Source organism: Alosa alosa, chromosome 20, assembly GCF_017589495.1.
Source record: "Alosa alosa isolate M-15738 ecotype Scorff River chromosome 20, AALO_Geno_1.1, whole genome shotgun sequence".
NCBI classification, from domain to species: domain Eukaryota; kingdom Metazoa; phylum Chordata; class Actinopteri; order Clupeiformes; family Clupeidae; genus Alosa; species Alosa alosa.
The window spans coordinates 19,662,711-19,683,997 of record NC_063208.1 but is presented as its reverse complement, the minus strand read 5'-3'; the positions used below and the strand labels follow the sequence as shown (position 1 = coordinate 19,683,997).

The 21,287-nt window shown below is 42.7% G+C and overlaps 1 protein-coding gene across 3 annotated transcripts in view; it reads left to right on the top strand.

Moving 5' to 3' along the window:
* Positions 1-12,111, top strand: part of LOC125285841 (POU domain, class 2, transcription factor 2) — a 53,387-nt gene extending 41,276 nt beyond the window's left edge. Inside the window, exons 6-17 of one of the 3 annotated variants that reach the window (XM_048230483.1) lie at positions 259-510; positions 1,178-1,289; positions 1,669-1,760; positions 2,814-2,978; positions 3,496-3,637; positions 4,215-4,363; positions 4,632-4,823; positions 5,613-5,732; positions 6,257-6,305; positions 7,402-7,546; positions 8,458-8,531; positions 9,232-12,111. In XM_048230483.1, coding sequence (XP_048086440.1) covers positions 259-510; positions 1,178-1,289; positions 1,669-1,760; positions 2,814-2,978; positions 3,496-3,637; positions 4,215-4,363; positions 4,632-4,823; positions 5,613-5,732; positions 6,257-6,305; positions 7,402-7,546; positions 8,458-8,531; positions 9,232-9,539 — 1,800 coding nt within the window. In that variant the 3' untranslated portion in view covers positions 9,540-12,111. The remainder of the gene's footprint in view (positions 1-258; positions 511-1,177; positions 1,290-1,668; positions 1,761-2,813; positions 2,979-3,495; positions 3,638-4,214; positions 4,364-4,631; positions 4,824-5,612; positions 5,733-6,256; positions 6,306-7,401; positions 7,547-8,457; positions 8,532-9,231) is intronic. The other 2 variants (XM_048230484.1, XM_048230485.1) reach the window with 2 other exon arrangements.
* Positions 12,112-21,287: the final 9,176 nt, after the last annotated feature.

The following is a 21,287-nucleotide window of genomic DNA, read 5'->3' as shown; positions in this document are numbered from 1 at the left end:
TTTCCTCCCATTCCGTATTCCTCCCTTTTTCTTTTACCTACCTCCCTCTATTTCTCCTCACCTTTTGGTGCCACCATCTTTTCATCTTTTTCTTGTCCTCCATCCTCTCTCTCTCTCTCTCTCTCTATCTTATCATCTCCTTTTCTTTCTCTCTCTCCTTCAACTCCTTTTTTTCTGTCCTTCTCTCCCCTCTCCTTTTTTCTCCCTCTCTCTCTCCCACTCTCTCTCTCTCTCCTCCTCTTCTGCTTGCTCCTGCAGCTGGCTGCTCTCCTGCCTGCACAGCAGCAGCTCCTCTTGCAGCAGGCCCAGGCGCAGCTCCTGGCCGCCGCCGTGCAGCAGTCAAATGCTGCGCATGCCGCCCATCAGCAGCAGCAGGCCCAGGCCCAGGCTCAGGCCCAGGCCCAGCAGCAGCAGCAGCAGTCGCCTGCGCAGTCGCAGCTCAAAGCTGAGCAGGCTGCCCAGGCCCCGCCCCAGCTGACTCTGTCCCAGCCAATCCAGCTCACTGCCCAGGTACAGACCCCACCCATGACTAGCTGAGTCCAAAAAGAAGCCTGGAAGCTGTCAAGCACTACATTTTATTTGATGATTTTATAGTGTCCACAGGGGGCTCGAACTGATGAGTTTTTGCCAATCTGTGCGTTTGGCAATATTGGCCTACTACGCCTAATTTTGGACTGTCTCCCTGTTCTACAAACAGACCTGAACTCTCCTTGATCTTCAATATACCAGAAATATATCAGATTAACATTAGGCATACTGTACATATGCTGTTTGATTGGAATTCCTCACCAAGATGAAAGGAGTGCTCGTACTCTGGTTAAAGATGAGCAATAGATTTACACCAACAAAAATATCATGCAAAGTGGACAAACTATTCAGGTGTACTGTAGCAATTGTTAATGTGTAACTGTAATGATACTGGACGATAATAGATATGGTTGATATGGACTATAATGAAAATGTTGCAATGAAAATGAAAAAGTCCAAGTGAAAATGCACAAAGTAATGGAGTGTCTGTCAACATTTCTTTACTCCAAATATTCTTGATTTATTTCTCTATATTTCTCCTCGCTATATCTTCCCCCTCTACCATTCCCTTCTGTCATCCCTTTTTCATTTGTCTTTATCCCTCTTCTCCTCTCTCTCCTCTCCTGTCGTCTCTCTGCTCCTCCTGTAGGACATTCAGCAGCTGTTGCAGCTGCAGCAGCTAGTGCTGATGCCAGGCCACCCCCTGCAGTCTACAGCCCAGTTCCTGCTTCCACAAGCCCAGGCCCAACAGGCCCAGCAGGGTATGCAGTGTCTCTGTGTGTGTGCATGTGTGTGTGTGTGTGTGTGTGTGTGTGTGCATGTCTGTCTGTGTGTGTGTGTGTGTGTGAGAGAGAGAGAGCCTATTTGTTCTCTGGGTATTTCTGTTTGTAAGCATATCTGTTGAAGAAACTCACAAATGTAAACAATCTAATGCCAGTAATGCCATGCTGGAAGGATTAGTTTGCCTATCCAGACACCTTTTTTCCATTGAATGTTGTGTTTCAGGAAAAAAATATTAAAATGTAATGTATGCATAAATGACGAAGAGACGAAAAACATAAACAGTCATAGAGTTGATAAAGCAAGATTCATTTCTAATTTTACTGCTGCTCAGATTGACAACATGTCTGTCTTTCGCAGGTCTGCTATCGACACCAAATTTGATTCCACTACCTCAGCAAAGTCAAGGTGGTCTGCTGACCACCCCACCCAGGCTGGGGCTCCAGGCACAGGTATAGCCAGCAGCAAAGCCCCAGGCTTCAGTTTATGCTAGGCCTCAGAGATGTTTACCCAAATACTGTTTTTTTTTCTGAAAATCTTTTTTTTTGCACTGAGTTGAAAAGTGGCCCAGCTTTGATGAAATGTTGAGAACTGTTTGCTATTTTAATGTTCCATTTTACCTTCCATTACTAAAATTATTGATAAATATGTGTTCAAATATTCAAAAGTTGTAGGGCTGAATGATCATTGGTGATACGTGAATACAGAATCAATTTTCTTTCAAATCAGAATATATCAGACAACATACGTGGATCTTTGTCCAACAGAGGTTCAACCCTTCGGGTGATTCAGATATGATGCTAACATGCGGACATAATGTGTGAACGACACCGACGCACATGAACAGAATCTCTGCGTGGTTGAATAGGTTGTGCGTGGTTGAACACGCACATGAACAGAATCTCTGCGTGGTTGAATAGGTTGTGCGTGGTTGAACACGCACATGAACAGAATCTCTGCGTGGTTGAATAGGTTGTGCGTGGTTGAACACGCACATGAACAGAATCTCTGTGTGGTTGAATAGGTTGTGCGTGGTTGAATAGGTTGTGCGTGGTTGAATAGGTTGTGCGTGGTTGAACACGCACATGAACAGAATCTCTGCGTGGTTGAATAGGTTGTGCGTGGTTGAATAGGTTGTGCGTGGTTGAATAGGTTGTGCGTGGTTGAACACGCACATGAACAGAATCTCCTTCTGTTCTATTCTTCGCTTTGTTCAGACATGAGCTCATTTACATAATGTCTGTCTGAAATACTAGGAGGAGAGTAGTGTAAGTTCGGAGTTCAAAATGTCTGGATATGCTAGATGTCCGCTTGACATCTGCTGAACACTCAGACTTACACCTATGTCTGAAAGCAGCTCATGTATACCCCCCATCCCCAGCATCCCAGTAAATCAGATGTGACTACTTTCAAACTCTTACATTCAGCATTTGGTTATGAAGTTGGTTGTGAGTTGGTGTGCCATTACCGGTGTTGTGCTAACGTTTTGCCTGTTCTCCTCACAGAGGGAGAAGAGCATGGAGACTGGAGGAGGCTCCGCGGGAGCCTCGGCCGGCTCCATGGCCTCCATGCCCCAGCAGTCGCACCCTGAAGAGCCCAGCGACCTGGAGGAGCTTGAGCAGTTCGCCCGCACCTTCAAGCAGCGCCGCATCAAACTGGGCTTCACCCAGGTACTGTAATGGAGAGCAAGAGAGCCCGCACACTCGTGCTCAAACTGATACAGATACAGAAAGAGAGACAGAGCGAGAGAGAGAGAAATAGAGAGACAGAGAGAGAAAGAAAGAGAGAGAGAGAAAGGAAGAATTTTGAATTTCAAAAACCTTTTATTACATTCTTGCCACAAAGTACTTACATGGAAGGAAGAGGGAGAGGTCAATATGTGATCCAAACAAAACATTCACTCACAGACACATGCATGAACATTCTCATTTGTGTGGATGGTGTCCTTGTAACACAGAACACACTCATACACAGCTGCACACACACACACACAGGCATGCACACACACACACACACACACACACACACACAGAAATCAAAATCAGACCACGCCAAACTGGATGCACATCAATACCAATATTCACTTATCAAACTTAAGACATGCCATAAAAGTTCAGAATGTGCAAGGTGCAAGATGGACAACCTCTCATGAGTTCTCCAACTGCGTGTTGTGCACTTCATCATCAGGGCGATGTGGGTATGGCCATGGGCAAGCTTTACGGGAACGACTTCAGCCAGACAACCATCTCCCGCTTCGAGGCACTCAACCTCAGCTTCAAGAACATGTGCAAACTCAAGCCCCTGCTGGAAAAGTGGCTGAGCGATGCAGGTGAGCACTCTGTGTGTGTGTGTGTGTGTGTGTGTGTGTGTGTGTGTGTTTGCTTGGTTAGTAATACAGTTGAAATCCAAGTGTGTGTGTCCGTGTCTGTGTGTGTGTGTGTGTGAGAGAGAGAGACGTGGAGAATGAGAATGAGAGTATGACTGTGTGTGCATGTATGTATTAACTTGTTCACTGATGCATATGAGCGCTCAATGTGTGTGTCGGAGAATGAGTGAAGGATTGCATGCACCCATGTGTGTCGAAAATTTATTAATGTCTCTGTGGGCTCTTGCTTGTTTACTGGTGCTTTCAAACCACCTGTGTGTGTGTGTGTGTGACTGTGTGTGTGTGTGTGTGTGTGTGTGTGTGTGACTGTGTGTGTGTGTGTGAGAGAAAAAGAAAAAGAGAGACATAGAGGGAGAGACAGTATGTGATGTGAGGTTTTAGCACTTGGATATGTGTATAAAATATATGAAATCACTTTGTCACTGTTCCCTCACATGACACCTGTGCTCCTGTGTGTGTATATGTGTGTGTGTGTGTGTATTAGTGTATGTACTCACCCTCCCCTTTGCACCTGTGACAGAAACAATGGCGATAGACAGCATGCTGCCTAGCCCCAGCTCCCTGTCCTCCCCCGTGATGGGCTTCGAGGGGTTGCCAGGGCGACGCCGGAAGAAACGCACCAGCATCGAGACCAACGTCCGCGTGGCCTTAGAGCGCAACTTCATCGCGGTCAGCGCCCACCCCCCACCTTCTGCACGCTTTTCTCACAAACGAGAGCCAGTTCTCCTTCATTAGCAGTAGATGTCCTCCCCAATAACTGTGGATAGAGTGGTTGTCTGTGTTCTGAAGACACTCCCACTCTCCCTCTATTGTACACTGCACGTTTCACATTTTTACTTCTTGTGTGTGTGTGTATGTGTGTATGTGTGTGCGTGTGTGTCATTGTGTACTGTTCTGTGAGTGTCTTGTCTGATCCGTTTCCTGTCTCCGTGTTCAGAACCAGAAGCCTACCTCAGAGGAGATCATGCAGCTAGCCGAGCAGCTGAACATGGAGAAGGAGGTGATCCGGGTCTGGTTCTGCAACCGCCGCCAGAAGGAGAAGCGCATCAACCCCTCCAGCGCCACCCCTCCCCTGCCCAGCCAGCCAGCCCCAGCCTCGCACAAACCCCCCTGCTACAGCCCACACATGGTATGGCCCACACCCAGTCACACTGACTCCTATAAATACTATATAAATCTGTATACTGTTCGAAATCTATACTGTCAACATTCTTAGATTTCCCTTTTAGAAAACCTGTCCTTGGATGAAATGTGCATTCTAATATATAGATCATTGTATTTGTTGAAATGATTTGTGAAATGGCTAATATTTCAAGTTCACTATCATGATTTTAGTCTGTAATAATAATCATATCACTATAATAATAATATTATTATTATTATTATTATTATTATTATTATTATTACACTGTGATCATACAGACGGTTAAGTACTTTTAGTGATGGTTGTCCCATTGTAATAATACCTCCTTCAGCTTTTTATATAAAATAAGTTTTTTTTCTCAATGTTAGTGTTTTCTATAGTATTGGATTTCTCCACAGCATGTTTCACAGCTCTTATTGATTTCCATTGTTCAACTAATGTACCACAACTTCAGCACTGATTTAAACACAGCATGACTACTGTACACCATTGCATACGGCAAAGCCTATTTTGAATTAAGCAAAACATTTGTTTACACTTAAATAAATCCATATAATATAATCACTTTAGCTTGTTAGACTCATTGTGAACAAAACATTGACGTACCTCCTCTGAAGCACCTGCCAGTATATAGCAAGAGGTGCCAGATTATTACAATAGAATCGCTGTCGTGTCTAGGCTGAAATAATATTGTAAAAACAAATATAACATTTTGTAATCTTTCATGGAAAGAACCCAGACGAACCTGTTAGCAAATTTGAATTTGCTCTGCAGGTCCGTCTGGATACCTTCCCATTGAAGCAGATTTCCGAATCACCAAAAACCCAGGAACCAATCATAACCACTTATCCAGCATGGGGCGGGCTTTTTATGATGACAGACAGAGGAGTACAGGTAGCAGTGCTCTTCAACACAACAAATGACTGGCGCTATGGCGTCAGTGTTAAACTATATAGACGTGTATTTTATTTAGAATTGAGTAAAACAATTGCCTTTCAAATTTTCGTTTACAAGAAATATGTGTTTGCTGTACTTCCGAAATGTACCAATTTCAGTTTACTTTCACTGCTGATTACGCCCCTTGGAAATCAGAAGTGAATGAAAAGGTCCCCAGACCCATTCTCAATATCATTTGAGATTTGAGAAGTGGGCAGGTGTTAGCCAGGCTAGGCAAGACTGGCTCGGCATCATACACTGATGATTTGGCTGATTTCCTGTTGTGAAATGTACTAGGAACTCAGTCCACACACTGGTCCAGTCTATACACTTTACCCTCAGGCAGACAGAATCTGTTGACCTCCACACTGTTTGATCTGATATGGAGGAAGTTAACCTCTTTAACTATTTTCACCCTCCTCTCTCCCCTCCATCCCTCTCTCCCTTTCTCATCTCTCTGTTCTCTCCTCTCATCCTCCCAGATGTCCAGTCAAGGGCTGCCCCAGGCTGCCACAAGCCTCAGCACAACAGGTAAGCACACACATTCTCTCTCTCTCCCCCTCTTTCTTTCTCTCCCTTCTCAGGTTGACTGCAGTCAATCGTTCTATTTTTGCCCCGCAGCAAGCCTCCTTCTAAACACAGTCTCTCCTCATGTCTTTTGGGGCATATCAGTGTAGATGTTAGACTGGTGTGACATGGGAAAAAAAAACATGTATGTGTCATTACAGTTTTTCACAATTGCTAAAACACATTTTTTTTAAACCTTCCACCCTTTTCTCAAAACTGTAAACACAAACCCCCAAACTTTATTTATTACTAGATTTACAGTAAACTAGTGCAGTGCCCATTCAAACATGCTATTCCTGTAGAAAACCTGTAGCCCAATTACATGCCCGCAGGTATACCAGAAAAGACAGGCATTTCAGTACTGTGAATCAGAAGTACATTGCCGTCTACAGCCAATTTACTCTGAATGCCTCACTCATAGTTTCTGTCCATTGATGATATGAGCCTGCACTGTTCAGCAACCTGTTTACACTCTGAACTAGCTTATATTGGTTGTGTCATCTCTTTTGAAACAAGTGTGATGAATTTTGAGTGGTTGTTTTTAACGTATGACCTTTGTGCTTTCTTTGTGTTAACCTTGTGCCACTTATGGTTACCATTATGCATTACAAATGCATCACAACGCAAAATGCATTTTATTGCATGACAATGTGATATCAGAATAGACTTTTACAAAAAGTGTCTAAGAGATCTGCAAATTCTGTTTTATATGTGAAAACTTTTTATGGTTTTGTCAAAAGGGTGGTCGATTCAATAAATGTTTTCAGGCAACTGAGAATTTGGTTCAGTGAATGGAGTTTAGTGTTTTAGCAATTGTGAAAAACTAAACGGATTGTCAAGAAATAATCACCCACGAATTTTTGAACATGTGACCTTGGATTAATCTACAAATGTATTGTGAGCTGGGGGCAATTTATCCACTTTTTATTGTTTTTGTTGACCAAGTACTTTTTCTATGACCAGTGATTTCGAGAACATTTAAATGAACGTTTTCTTCTCAGAATGAGCATGAATGTGTGTGCCACTTATTAACACCATTCTCTCTCTCTTTCCTTCACAGCCGCCAGCTCTACTCCTTCAGTGGCCTGCCCCATCAACCCCAGTGGCAATGTTGCCATGAGCTCCACCCCCAGCTCTGTGACTCCGCCTCCACACAGCGGCTCTAGCCCCGCCCCTCGCCTGAGTAGCCCTGGCCTCAGCACAGGGTGAGTCTTGACTATAATAAATAATATGCACACATACGCACACAGACAGCACCCCCTTGCTATTTTTGGAACACTTTCTGATTTCTCAGGAACTCTGGCATCTAGATTTATCAGTTCCAAGCAACTATATAATATGCAAAGCAGATGGGAAGACAAACAGTCTAAAGCCTGAAACACACACACACACACACACACACGTGTTTCGACAAGTACACAAGAATGCAGACAGAGTAGAAAAGCTGGCCACAGACAGCTGGTCTGGGGAACACGCCATCTTCCTACCCATTAGATGGCCACCTTGGGCACCATAAAGTGTCAGGCAGTTTATATACTGTATTATCTTTAGATTTCATATCAATTTATGATTGCAGTTGATTTCAGTGGAGATTTAATCTTCAAGGTTTCATCTTATAACTATATAAAGCAGTTACATAAAACAGTATTGTGATGAAAACCTTGTCCAGTGTTGTGAAGTATACATTGTAAATCACTTTTTCATTTTGGGTACTAAACTCTATTGTGTTATTGGAGCGTTCTGAAACATTGGGTTATTACAGTTAAGGCTAACTACAACGTTTTTTGTCAGATAGCTCAACACACACACACACACACACACACACACACACACACACACACACACACACACACACACACACACACAGAAATCAAAAGCAGACCACACCAAACTGGATGCACATCAATAACAATATTCAAAACAGCTTTTGCATAACACTCCTCTAAACCTGCTTGCTTTTTTCCCTTTCTGTGGTTGTGAATGACATTGTGTGTGTGTGTGTGTGCGTGTGTGTGTGTGTGTGTGTGTTGGTGTGTGTGTGTCTGTGTGTGTGTGTCTGTGTGTGCATCTGCGCATACCACGTGTGTGTGTACTGGAATGTTCGTGGCGATTTTAGGAGCACAATGATGGGTGTAAGCACAGGGATGAACCCGGCCCTTCTTGGCAGCAACCCCCTGGCCACAATGCAAGGTGTGTGGTAGGAGAGGAAGGGAGGATTGGCACAGCCCTGGAGGGGCTGTCACTGTCAATGATAAACAGAACACACCCATAAATCTGCCTGTCATTGAGAAACAGTGAACTATTCAAATGAACGATTGCATAATTGGACAAATCTGAGTAGCATCAATTATGTTTATATATTTCATATTGGATCAGATGGGGTATGTACTGTCCATGTACAGAACATCTCTGTTAAATTGTATTTGGAAGTTTCATTCAATTAGCAAAACGTTCAAATGGAATTAGACCGTGTGGACAATCAGGAAATATTTATAGCACCCTCTTTCCTTGACAGTTACAGTAGTTTTGTAGCAATATATTTCATGCAAAATTAAATCTTCAGCATCATGACATTTCATCCCAGTACATCCCATCCATTAAGCTGCCATGTATAGAAAAGGTGTGTGTGTGTGTGAGTGTGTGTGAGTAGTTTTTCCTCGAATTGATTCCCAACCTAACCCTGGCATCTTGCCATTTTCCCAGCATCTCTGTCTTGTCTCAGCACATCTTCATTTTCTGCATGTCACCCATCTTGTCTCTTATGAAGCTGCCCATTCCATGCATCCACAGGAATTCCATCCGACAGTTGAATAATTCTTAGGCCTGGACCATTAATGTGCTTTTTCCTCTCTCTTACGTATCCTCCCTCTTCCTCCTCTTCCTCCCTTAGCCCTGGCTGCCAGTGGTGGTCAGATGTCCCTTTCTGCTCTTGAGGGCGGCCAAATGCTGCTGGGCGGAGCCGGAGGCCACGGTGGCGGTCTCCGCACCTCCCTCTTCCTCAACCGCCCCACCCTGCTGCCGATGCCCACCGGCGCCGGCATGGGATTGGTCAGCGCCAGCCGGGCCTCGCCGCCCCCGAGCGGCAGCGGTGTGAGCCCCGCCTCTTGCTCCGCCTCCCCTTGCTCAAGCCCCGCCTCCTTCTGTTCCTTCAGTGAAGCCTCCTCTCCAGCACCCCTGGGTGGGGCTATGGCTGAGTGATGCCACCCCACGCCCCCCACCCACACCCCCCCCCCTTCCCATAGCGACGGCCTATCGCAGGACGTGGGAGGAGGAGTCCATGGAGTCGCCTTTTCAACCAAAGCCATCTCTCTCTCCCTCTGTCTCTCACTTTCGCTCTCTCTCACTCTCTCTCTCTCTCATGAAGTCTTTCCAAGCCAAATAAATACAGATCTGAAAGCAAGAGGAGGAGGAAGAGACGAGAGGAAAGGAGAACGGAGAGGAGGAGAGAACAAGAGGACTGGAGAGTGACAAACCAAAAATTAAAAGATCTATCTATTCAGTTTGGAGAGGTGGCACTGTGGAGCTTTCTGTTGGCTGTGAATGATACTGTACATTTCTTTCTCTTGAGAAAAAAAAACAAGCAAGTTTCCTCAACGAACGGATGGATGGACAAATAGGGCAGGGATGAAAAAACCAAAATGTGACTGCGTGGAAAGACGGGTGACACAATGGCATGAGAAAAGAAGGGAAAGGAACATGGACTTGTGAAAAGATGGAAAGAAGATGTTTTTTAACCAAAAAAGTGAACTTGATGTTGAAAAGACACACAAAGACAAAAAAATGCCAAAATCTCCAAGATACCAAAAACCCAAAAACCCAAACCAAAAAGAAACGGAATGAAAAGCTTTACTGAAAGACTTTTAAAACTGACCCACTGTTGGGTCAGTGCATCAGCTCAACACAACTACCAAAAACATTCCTCTCTTTTCTTTTGCATTCAGTCTTGCTCATATGTTGTTTGTATTTTAACTCACAATTCAACAATTGCCACAACCATCTTTTTGTCATTAATAGGAATTATAGACATTGTTTTTAGAACAACTCAGTTTTTGTCTCTTGTTCTTGTCTCTCAATCTACCTCTGCTCTTAGCTTTTTCAGACTCACTTTTGATTGTGAGATCATTTAAGAAAATAGCAGTTATCCATTTAACAGTAGTTGATTTTTTATATATAGTTTTTACATTTTCATTTTGGCCAGTACTATGCTGGTGCTTTCATTGCCATCTCATGCAGCTGTCTGAGGACACGAGTCTCTTGTTTCCCAGTTTGTGCCTAACAGTTCACCACTGTAAAACACTGTAAATATTCCTCTGATCTCTCACACATACAGTACATACTCAAGCTAGACAGTTTGGTGTGCTTAATGTCTCATACTGTTGATCTATACAGTAATCCATTGGCTACCCCACAGTTCATCCTTTTGGTATTCTGCATACATACCTCTTGCAAAGTGCAGTTGTCAACAGGTCAAACATATCCAGCATACATTTCCACTGTACATTCAGGCATGCACAATGATGACCATAATTGCACATACATTTTGACTGTACCATAGATGTGTACTTAGACATAAATGCACACTCTTACATACACACGCGCACACACACACACACGCGCACACACACACACACACACACACACACACACACACATAAACACATGTGACTGTAAGGACAAATGGAAAACAGGAGGTCTCCTTCGGCCAGTTCTCTGATACCTTTTTCATTCAATTTTTTTCCACACTCTATCTCTCTCTCGGATACCAAAGCGTTTGTCCAACCACAGAGTGTTGGTGAACAAGTGTTCAGACGAGACCTCAGCCGTGTTTGAAAAAAAAAAAAAAAAAGATACAACAACAACTAACAAACAAACTTTTAAAAACACATAAGTAGTAGAACAAACCAAATAAACTACAGAACAAAGGGGGGGAAAGCAGACGAAGGAGAAAGAGGTATACCACTGTACCGCCTCTCTCTCTGGCCCCCCCCCTGCTCTCTGTTCCCTCTGCCCCTCTCCCACGCCTCAGAAAGATATGATCGAAGGGCCAAAAATGGAAAGAAGACACGGAAGGATGGAATGGACGGACGGATCGAGTAAGGACACCAGGCCGAAGGAGGAGCAAGCTGGCTGAAGAGGAAGGGAAAAAAGAGGACAAAACGAGCAGGGGACAAGCGGAGAAAAAAACAATGCCGTGGAGACGGACCGAGACGAGGATCGAAACCAAATAAACCTAAAACGAACAAGACGTATACCAAAACCAAAATCTTACAAAGGACTGAAACTGAGCAAACTTAAAACTGAATGACATAAAAACCAAAAATAAAAGAGGACGAGATGAAGAGCCAGAGAGGATGGAGAGAAAGAAAAGAGAGAGTGAAAGAGAGGGAGAAGGGTACTCAGAGAGCGGTGGAGGCCTGGGCATTGGCCACACCTCCGCTCTCCTTCGTCGTGTTCTCTTGCGGACAGGTGGCCTCCTGTGCGTCGTCACCCATTCTCTCTCTCTCTCTCTCTCTCCTCGTCTGCGTCGACGACATTGACGCGTGCTGCCTCTTCGTCTCGGATTGAGGAGTGTCTTCTCACCTCGCTGAACCTAACTTCAAAATATATCTATTTTTTTGTTTGTTTGTTTTTATTTCTTTTTCATTACATTTCGCTCTACTTGGTCTGTCTGTCTATAACTGTATGAATTTTGTGTCATTGCTTTCATATCGCGGGTTGACTGGGGTGATGTATTCCTTATTTTCATATTCTTGTGGTTCTTTGCGTTATGCTGGGGGGTTGTGGGGCGGGTGGGGTGGGAGGGATAAGCTTGTTCTCTCATCAGGTGGTCTGGAAATGATACTGTGAAAATGTAGCTTCCAAAACATTTTGATGGAGAATGTTGTAAGACAAAAGACCGAAGCCAAAACTGAAAACCAAAAGTGAACATGTTTTTTTTTTCACTCACAAAGCAAACCAAATAGCAAATAGCAAACCAAACTAATGCACAAAATGGGTGGGAAGGAACAGTTGGTGCTAAGCCTCTTGGGGAGACAGCGAGGGAAAGTGTGCGTGTGTGTGTGTGTGTGTGTGTGTGTGTGTGTGTGTGTGTGTGTGTGTGTGCAGGTGTGTTTGTAAAGGCACAGATGCTGTGTGCCATATAGCTCTCAACATAGCCACGTTTCCTCCTAGACGTGTGAGTTATTGATGTATGGTTTTTAAGTGGGTATGAGATTGTGTGTGTGTGTGTGTGTGTGTGTGTGTGTGTGTGTGTGTGTGTGTGTGTGTGTGTTTGTATGTGTGTGTTTGTATGTGTGTGTTTGAGTGCTAATGTTGACTGCTCAGAGGGAAAGCATCCTCCATCATATTGACCAAACCAGAAACAACCGGTACGCAGAATGCTCTTCAAGAACAGTTTGTTCCTAAGATGGTGTTGAAGCCTTTGAGTGCCACATACACCGTAGTGTACATGAAACCACAGAAACCAATGAGAAACATCGTAGGGTGGGGGGTGGGCGGGTTCAGTATCAACTCACATACAAGTTGACAAAACACTTTTAGAGGGAATGTACCTGTTAGTGCTTCAATAGATTTTGTAGGAAAAAAAGAGATCTATGTTCTACTGCTTACTTATTGCTAATGTAAAAAAGGTTGTGAAAATCCTTAAGAAATGTTGTTCATGATGATGATGATGATGATGATGATGATGATGATGATGATGATAACGACTTGATTTTAGACCAAAAGCTTTAAACTGTCTCTCTTGGGGATTTGCGTTTGAAGATTTGTATTTATTCGTGGGAGGGGCTGTGTTTTGTTGATAAATTGTACCTTTATGAAATTTCATTTTTAAATAGGCCTATCCTTAATTTGCTTATTTATGTATTTATGTACTGTTTATTTATTGGCTGATCTGTTTGAATATTTGTATGAAACTGGATCATGGGGTGGCTTTGAGAACTTCGTGTGGCTGAGATTATGTCGAGGGAAGAAAAAATAATGTCTTTTTAACAATGTGCCAATTCTTAAAACCAAAACTAAACACACAAAAGAAAGGAAATGCCTGAAGGACTTTTTGTGAGGTGTGCAGCTTGATTTAAGATAGCTGTACTTGATCAGAAAACACAGGAAGAGAGACTTGAACCGGGAGGGCTGACTGAAAACAAGCTCTTGCTTTGCCTTCCTTGACCACCATGCGTGGCCATTCACAAAGACCCAAGCATGGCTAGCTTTCCTTACACTTTCAAGTTCTCTCTCGGTCTTTCTCTCCTCCTGCTGTGCTCTGCTGTAGTGATGGGTGTGTATGTGAGAGACACTGTGTCATATACCTCATGTCCTATGATAAAATTTAAAAAAAACAACTAGATGAAAGCTTTAATGTGAAACGTGACCAGGCTCAGGAGAGGGTTCAACTAGCTTCAAGAAATGTGAGTTTAAGGGTTTTGTAACTTCCTCCCCCCCAAAAAAACCCCCATCTTCCCTTTGTGGACTTTGTTTTCCTACCGACAACCTCACTTAACTGGCTGAATAGCGGCTGCCAGACAGGACAGAGAAAAAACCTAACAATGGAGACCCATGCAAAAGTCAAGTGTGCTTTTTGCCCATATTAATGATTTAACAAAAAGAAGTTCTACAGAAGTTGTGGCTGTGTAGGTGAGCTTGTGAGGGTGTTTTCACTGCGGAGGCTCCAATGTGATACCAAAGTTTAACCTCTGTAGTGTTACCCCACTCATGACTCCCACACAGAAACACACACACACACACATACACACAGTTTCCACTCTACGATTGATTCCATATATGCAAACATGAAGGAGCTTTGCCTCCATTTTAAGCTTTATTTCCACCAAAAAAAAAAAAAAAATACAAAGTCGATACAGTGCTTAATATGGTTACTTGTGTTCATGTCCATTTTGCAGATGGAGGCCTCTTAAACTGATGGCAAACACTTTGGTTTTAGATTTAAATCCAAATATCATGTATCAATATGGCTGGAACTTGAAAGAGAGATATCCACAGAGAAACAAACTAACCCCTCCCTACTCTCTTTGATTAAAAAATGAGTTCACCTTTTCTTTCGTTATTTTTCCTTTCTTTTCACAAAACAGCTTAAATCCAAAGGTAAAAAATGAGGATTTGCAAAGAAAGATTTTACTAATGAAAACCTCAATAGTGAAAACCAAAGAGCTATACCATATCTTAATCTTTCTGTTCCTCTCTTCTACACAGCATCGTGATAGACATGTAATTTCTTTAACTGTTGAGCTTTAAGTTAGACAGCAAAAAAAGACTCCAGAAGTTCTTGCTAGGAACACTGACATTTGATGAGGATGACCTCGGTGGCGACGATTTTGGTGGTGGTGATGTGTCATTTTCTTTCCGACTGAAAAAGAAAATCTCTGTATCTCTGTAACCTACTGTACTAGCCTCCTTTTGAGTTCTCCCTCCTCTCTGTTTTGTGTGTTATACCTCCTGCGTCCTCAAGGCGCTCTGAGTTTATAATCCCCTTTTTAAATGTTCCTTTCTGTTCAGACTGTTGAACTGTCCCTTACTCATTGCTCTCTGTGTGCCTGTTGTATGGGGAAAGGGGGCAGGGGAGGGAGGGGGGGGGGGGAAGGGGCTAACCAACCAATAAGTGTTAGGATTAAAATACGACTTTAGACCAATGCAGTCTCTGTGCTTCATTTCCTGTGACTCTTTTTAAAGGGTTTGATTTGAGTTTGTGGCCCATTAGAGAGCTGTAACGTCATACATACTATACAGGCCAGAGTGAATTATTTTCTCCCTTATCTGTCTTTGGTCTCTGAATGTCAGAAATGCTGACTTGCAGCTTCTTGAATCATATTGGGCTTTAAACAACAAAGGTTAGATCGACACACTTTCCAAATTCAATCATAAACATATCAAAGGATATTGCAACTGAACAACGGCAATTTTCTGAATCTGAATGTTGAATCATACAGGATAATCAGTGTTCTTACTTACTTTTTTAGATTAGATTAGATTCAACTTTATTGTCATTTAGCAGAGTACAGGTACAGAGCCAATGAAATGCATTTGACATCCAACCAGAAGTACAAAGAAGCATTAAATACCAAGTGGAGGTAGTATGGTTGTGTATACAATATAGATTAATAATGTACAGTGTATAGTTAGATTTTTCCAGGTTTTTATACAGGTTTTCCAGATGACATGTCTACAGATGTATACAGAGCGATTGAGTATAACATTTTATATAACTAATATATATATATATATATATATATATATATATATATATACACATGTAATATACATACATTTAAGTTGGCATATAGTATGGGGTGTTAGCAGTGCAAGGTCATAGGTGAAACAGTGTAGGAGTAAGTGTAAACAGGTACACAGTGCAGTAGTAAAAAGTAAACAGGTAAACTATAAGCTAAAGTGCAAATGCTAGACAGGAGGTGAGGTTTTCTTCAGCAGTGTTACAGCCTCTGGAAAGAAGCTGTACCTGAGCCTCTGGTGCGGGAGCGCAGGCTCCTATCGCCTGCCAGACGGGAGTAGACTGAAAAGACCATGGTTTGGGTGGGTGGCATCCTTGACAATGGATTTGGCTTTGTTTTTACAGCGTTTATGATATGTGTCGTTGATGGAGGGGAGTTGGGAGCCAATAGTCCGTTGGGCAGATTTCACTATGGGACAACGGTAGAAGTCTGTTAGAATTCTACAGGCTATCCTAGAATAATATATTTATAGAAATAGACTATTTATATAGGCTATATTAGAATGAATGATTTAGCCTAAATGTTACCTATATTCTATTACCCAAAATGAATTGTCCTTGAAGGTTATATTAGCCTGTCTGTGAAGGAAATATTTGTAAATGGCCTAACCGACCAAAGGAGCTAAATTATATTAATAAATTATGTTCTTATCTTTGAAGAGACCAAATCACATCCAGACCATGTCCTGTCATCACAAACAGAACATATAGTTTTTGACATAAGTCTAGAACAAAGATAGCTATAACCCTGTTCTTTTGTCGTTTTCACAAGGGGCTAAATGTCTTGAGAAATAAGCATTTCCCTGTAGACTTAGTTCAGTGCGTATGGGCTTAGAGTGGACATGACCAATCAAATGCTGCATGTCCACTTTCAAGTGAGTTAATCACCACGATCCCTATAACCAAAAGATGCGGTAAAATAAGCTACACTCTGACAGTGACTATGAGACAGGAAACAAACATGGCAACATCAGACAGGAAACAAAAAAGGCCCTCGAACCCTGAGATTCTCCCGCGTATCGTTGAGGGATTGGCAAAGGTCCCCAAAATGTCTGCTATCACTCAGGACTAGGCCCAAATCTAGCCTATTCACTATTAAAGGGGAACTTGGCAACTATGTCAACGTAATAAACCCGGTTAGAAATCATTTGGATGGTTAAATGACCTGTTCTGATGAAAATGGTGACTTTCCCCGCTGCGCCTAGCGTCCTCAGGCGAAAAACCAACCTTGCAACATTGAGACTACCGTCCTGGAAAGAGAAGTGAGAAACAAGAAACTAGTTTTAAATCGTGTTTCTTACCTTGTAACATCCACATAGTTCTGCCAAACTTATGCTAACCGTTCACTAGCTTGTAAACAAATCCATGTGCTTTATCGTTACCTTTTCCCAGTTTGAAATAGCATAGTGCACAATTTCTCCAGCAGAGGGGGAAATCCTGCCAAGTTTCCCTTTAAGCTCTGCTGCATTTGAGAAGGTCATAGCCTCTTCAGAAACAGCATATAGCCTACCTGGTAGTAGGCTTCTTACGGCAGTGATGCTACCGCAGTGGCGATGAAATCTTGTTGGCCACAGGCCTGTTTGGAGGGGCGGGAACCCTTCGCCACCAGTGAGATTTTCCAGTCAGCCCTGGGCTACAGCTTCCTCTTTTCCGAGAATGCCTGTTTATCCACAACGATTTAGCCGGGGGAGCGTATGCGGTGGCCTGGAGGCCCGACGGTCCAAGCTGCCAGGGAGTGGTTGGCGGTGTGTGAGGGCCATTGACGCACAACTGTATCCAGACACCCCGGGGAACTACCAGAAAGCGACGGCTGTAGATCTCAATTGCAGCAGCCAATTAGAATTACAGTGGCTCGCATGTAGTGACACTAGATATTTGTTTGGGGAAATATTATTCAACTCCAGTGCCTGCCACCCACCCACTATTTAAACATTTCACGGAAAGGGATGTTTGACAGCAACTGTTTTCCATTCCCACGGCATCCATAACTATTTAGACAACTATTTTAACAAAATATAGAACACTTGCAGACAAGAACGGAGACTATAGGCGTAGCCTAGTAGGCTATTGCCTAATTAAGATATGGCAACAAAATGTCATAGCCTAGCCCTTGGGTACTGAGTCGGTGGTTGAACCATGAGGCCTAGGCCTATAACTTTTTACAGACGTTTAAGTTACACCGACACTTTGTCTGACAAAACATCAAATGACATTTTAAACTAATAAAAGCATGAAACCAATGTTTGAGATTTTAGCAATGTAAAGTCCATGGAGTATATTATCAAAATTCTGACAGTGGTGTTATAATGCGCTTAACATTTTTACAATAAACTGATTTTTTTCACGGTAGCCATTTTTGACACGAAATATATGGCAGGCCCAGGTAGCCTAATTAGTAACACCTGTAGGCTACTTTCCCTAATATTCCATGGCAAAATGGCTGATGTGAAAATGGTCTATAAACGATATTGTTTATAGACCTTTTTCACATCAGCCATCCCCCCGTCCCCAGGACCGTGGAGTCACATGATATTTCATCGTAGCCTACTAAAAGAACGGTATCGGTCACGCTAAGTAGGCTACTGACGGTGCACCACTAGATGGAGACATTGTCTAAAGCAAATATGTGCAGGATTCCTCTAGACTAGAGCTTGTAGTCAAACCACAGTAAAACCATTAGATATGATTTGACCATTAGTTTTACATTACGATTTTTATTTGGATAGACTATTCATTAGACAAAGAGAAGCAAATCTCAGATATTGTTTACGATTGTTAAAGGTTGTTCCTGTGTCTAACCCACAAAGAATAAACGCGCTCTGATGTTGGGATATTTTAAATAAATATTTGAATTTAAGTTGGCCTGTTGCAGTTATTAAGGTCACAGTCCGTAGCCAACCAGATGAAATATTAGCATGAGTATTTTACTAGCCTAAATGTTTTCAAAATTCACACAATTGCCTGCTTAAATTTTAAAACTAGAGCACGCTGTCACAGGAGGACGTATTTTACCAAAAAAACAGGTAAACCAGTTTCCTAAGTAAATCGGATCAAAGTAACTTTATTTGCGCGACCAGGGTAGACTAGTTCGAGCCTACACCATAAGAAAGAATGAGCGCCGCACATAGGTCAAACCAAGGGCAGGTCATACTTAAAAGCTAAGCAGGCATTACCTAAAACTAAAAAAAAAAAAAACAGGCGTCACAGATAGGCTAAGTAATTCCATGCGTTAACCAGCCGTTTTGAATAACGTCTAGAAATACATTAAACATCATGGTAGTGCAGTATGTTTGGCACTGCTGCTGAGATTGGTCATGACACAAATGCAGCTTTAACATGGTTGAAACAATACTGATACTCAGCTAGTTGCAATGCTGTGGCTGGATTTTCCATTAGAAAGAGTAGGCCTACTATTGGCCTTTCACCCCTGAGGAGGATTGTGGGAAGCCCGAGGTTGATGTCAACATGTCGTATAATGCTCCATTGTTAACTGCTCTGAATAAAAGTCTGTTCAGCATAAATATGAAATAAATACAATCTCAGCCTCCAGAAAGCTGATTTTTTTCCAGAGTGCTGAGTGTGGCTGCACGTTTCTGAGGTTGGCGCTCTGGGCTGCCGGCTGCCCACTGCAGTCACTCGCGTTGCCACTCCACCCCGCTCGGCCAGGTCGGTGCCAAGCCCTGGCTGGGCTCACATCAGAGCGGCCGCACCCCACGCCACAGACACACAGCTCTGCCTTACAGCCACATGGACATGCCAAGATACACTCACACACACACACACACACACACACACATAGACACACAGGCAAACACACTGCTATAATCATACTCCCTCTCTTTTTCTGGTCTGTCTCCCTCTTTCTTTATGTCTGTCTGTCTTTCTGTCTATCTGTCTTGTTCACTCACTCATTCTCACACACACAAACACACATAAATGCACACAAATATTCTCCATTTCTTATGAATTTATTTAACCTTATTTTGCCAGGAAGGTCCCATTGAGACACAATGTCTCTTCTGCCAGGGAGTCCTGGTCAAGATGGCAGCAATAGTTTGTAGTGTGTTGCTGGTGTCCAGAGACACCAGTAACACACTAATACACAGAGACAACAAAGCCTAAGGAGAGCTAAAATAATAAATTAAAATAAAATAGAATACTAGGTATACTGTTCAGTGTAAGCTGAATTTAAAGTACTTTAAAGCAACACCAAGGGGTTTTTGTACCTTAAAATAATGTTTCCAAAATCGTTTCAGTGGTTCATCAACTCATAACAAGGTGAACTGCATTCGCTTCGCAACCCTCTATTGGCTATAACCGCACTATGCAAGTTTGCCCAATCGGGTAGCGGATATGTAGTTCGATGGAATGAGACATAAGAAATTACAAATTTGACTTGCTTCTGATGTCGCAATACATCATACTTTCATATAATCATGCAACATACTCTACCTTGTCTGTAGCCATCGTTATATTTGGGGCAGCCTACTGGTTAGCACTTCGGACCTGTACCCCGACCAGTAGGCACGGCTGAAGTGCCCTTGAGCAAGGCAACTAACCCCTCACTGCTCCCCGAGTGCTGCTATTGATGCAGGCAGCTCACTGCGCCGGGATTAGTATGTGCTTCACCTCACTGTGTGCTGTGTGTGTTTCACTAATTCACAGATTGGGATAAATGCAGAGACCAAATTTCCCTCACGGGATCAAAAGAGTATATATACTTATACTTATTTCCAAAGCTTGTGCTGGATAAACAAATAGCGTCTGTGCGACAAAGTGCTTTGGTGTTGCTTTAAAAACATTTAAGGAAGGTAAGGAATCCAAGTTGAGCATGCTTTGAATACATATATCAATTCACAACCATACATACATTTTCACACATAGCCACATCTGTTAGGCCTATCTCTCGTGAATATGTTTTCTCTCTCTTCTAAACTCTCCATGTACAAACACTTGCACTCACTGCGCTTTCAGCCTCAAACTCTGCATACATACACTGTACACATTCATCTTTCTTTCAAAAAATGCACAATTTATTTTTTTTTCTTTTGAACACCCAGATGTCATTGCGCTGTACAAACTTTCTGTAAATACGCTGCAAAGAATCTTCACCTCTATGAACTCAGTCTGAATAGACTTTCTCATCAAGTTCTTCTGAGTGAAATCAATGTGTGTGTCCTTACACTTGACCTTCCCAAACACGAAAGAAGATTGTGTCTGTGTGTGTGTGTGTGTGTGTGTGTGTGTGTGTGTGTTGGAAGGGAGTAATTTAAATCCAACAACAGTCATGTTAACAGCTTAAATATACTGTTGAAGAGGAGAAGTGAAAAAAGCTGATAAAAGTAAAAATGGTGACAGATCAGGAAAATGAAAGAGGAGGAGAAAAAAAATAGACAGGGTAGCATTAGGGGAAGTTGGACACATAGTGCCAATAGAAGTAGGAAGAGCAAGTTCCTTGCTGAGATACAGAAGACCCTGTCAACACATACACACTGTGCTTAATATAGACTGACACCGTTCCTCACATGCCTTTGACTCTCACTTTCTCTCCCTCCCTCCACCCTTCTCTTTCTCTCTCTTTCAAACATTGTCTCTCCCTCACTCACTCTCTCAAACACACACAAACCTTTCTCTCTCACACACACACACACACACGTACGATTACTTTCCAGCACAAAAACAACATATGTACATTTTTCAGACTT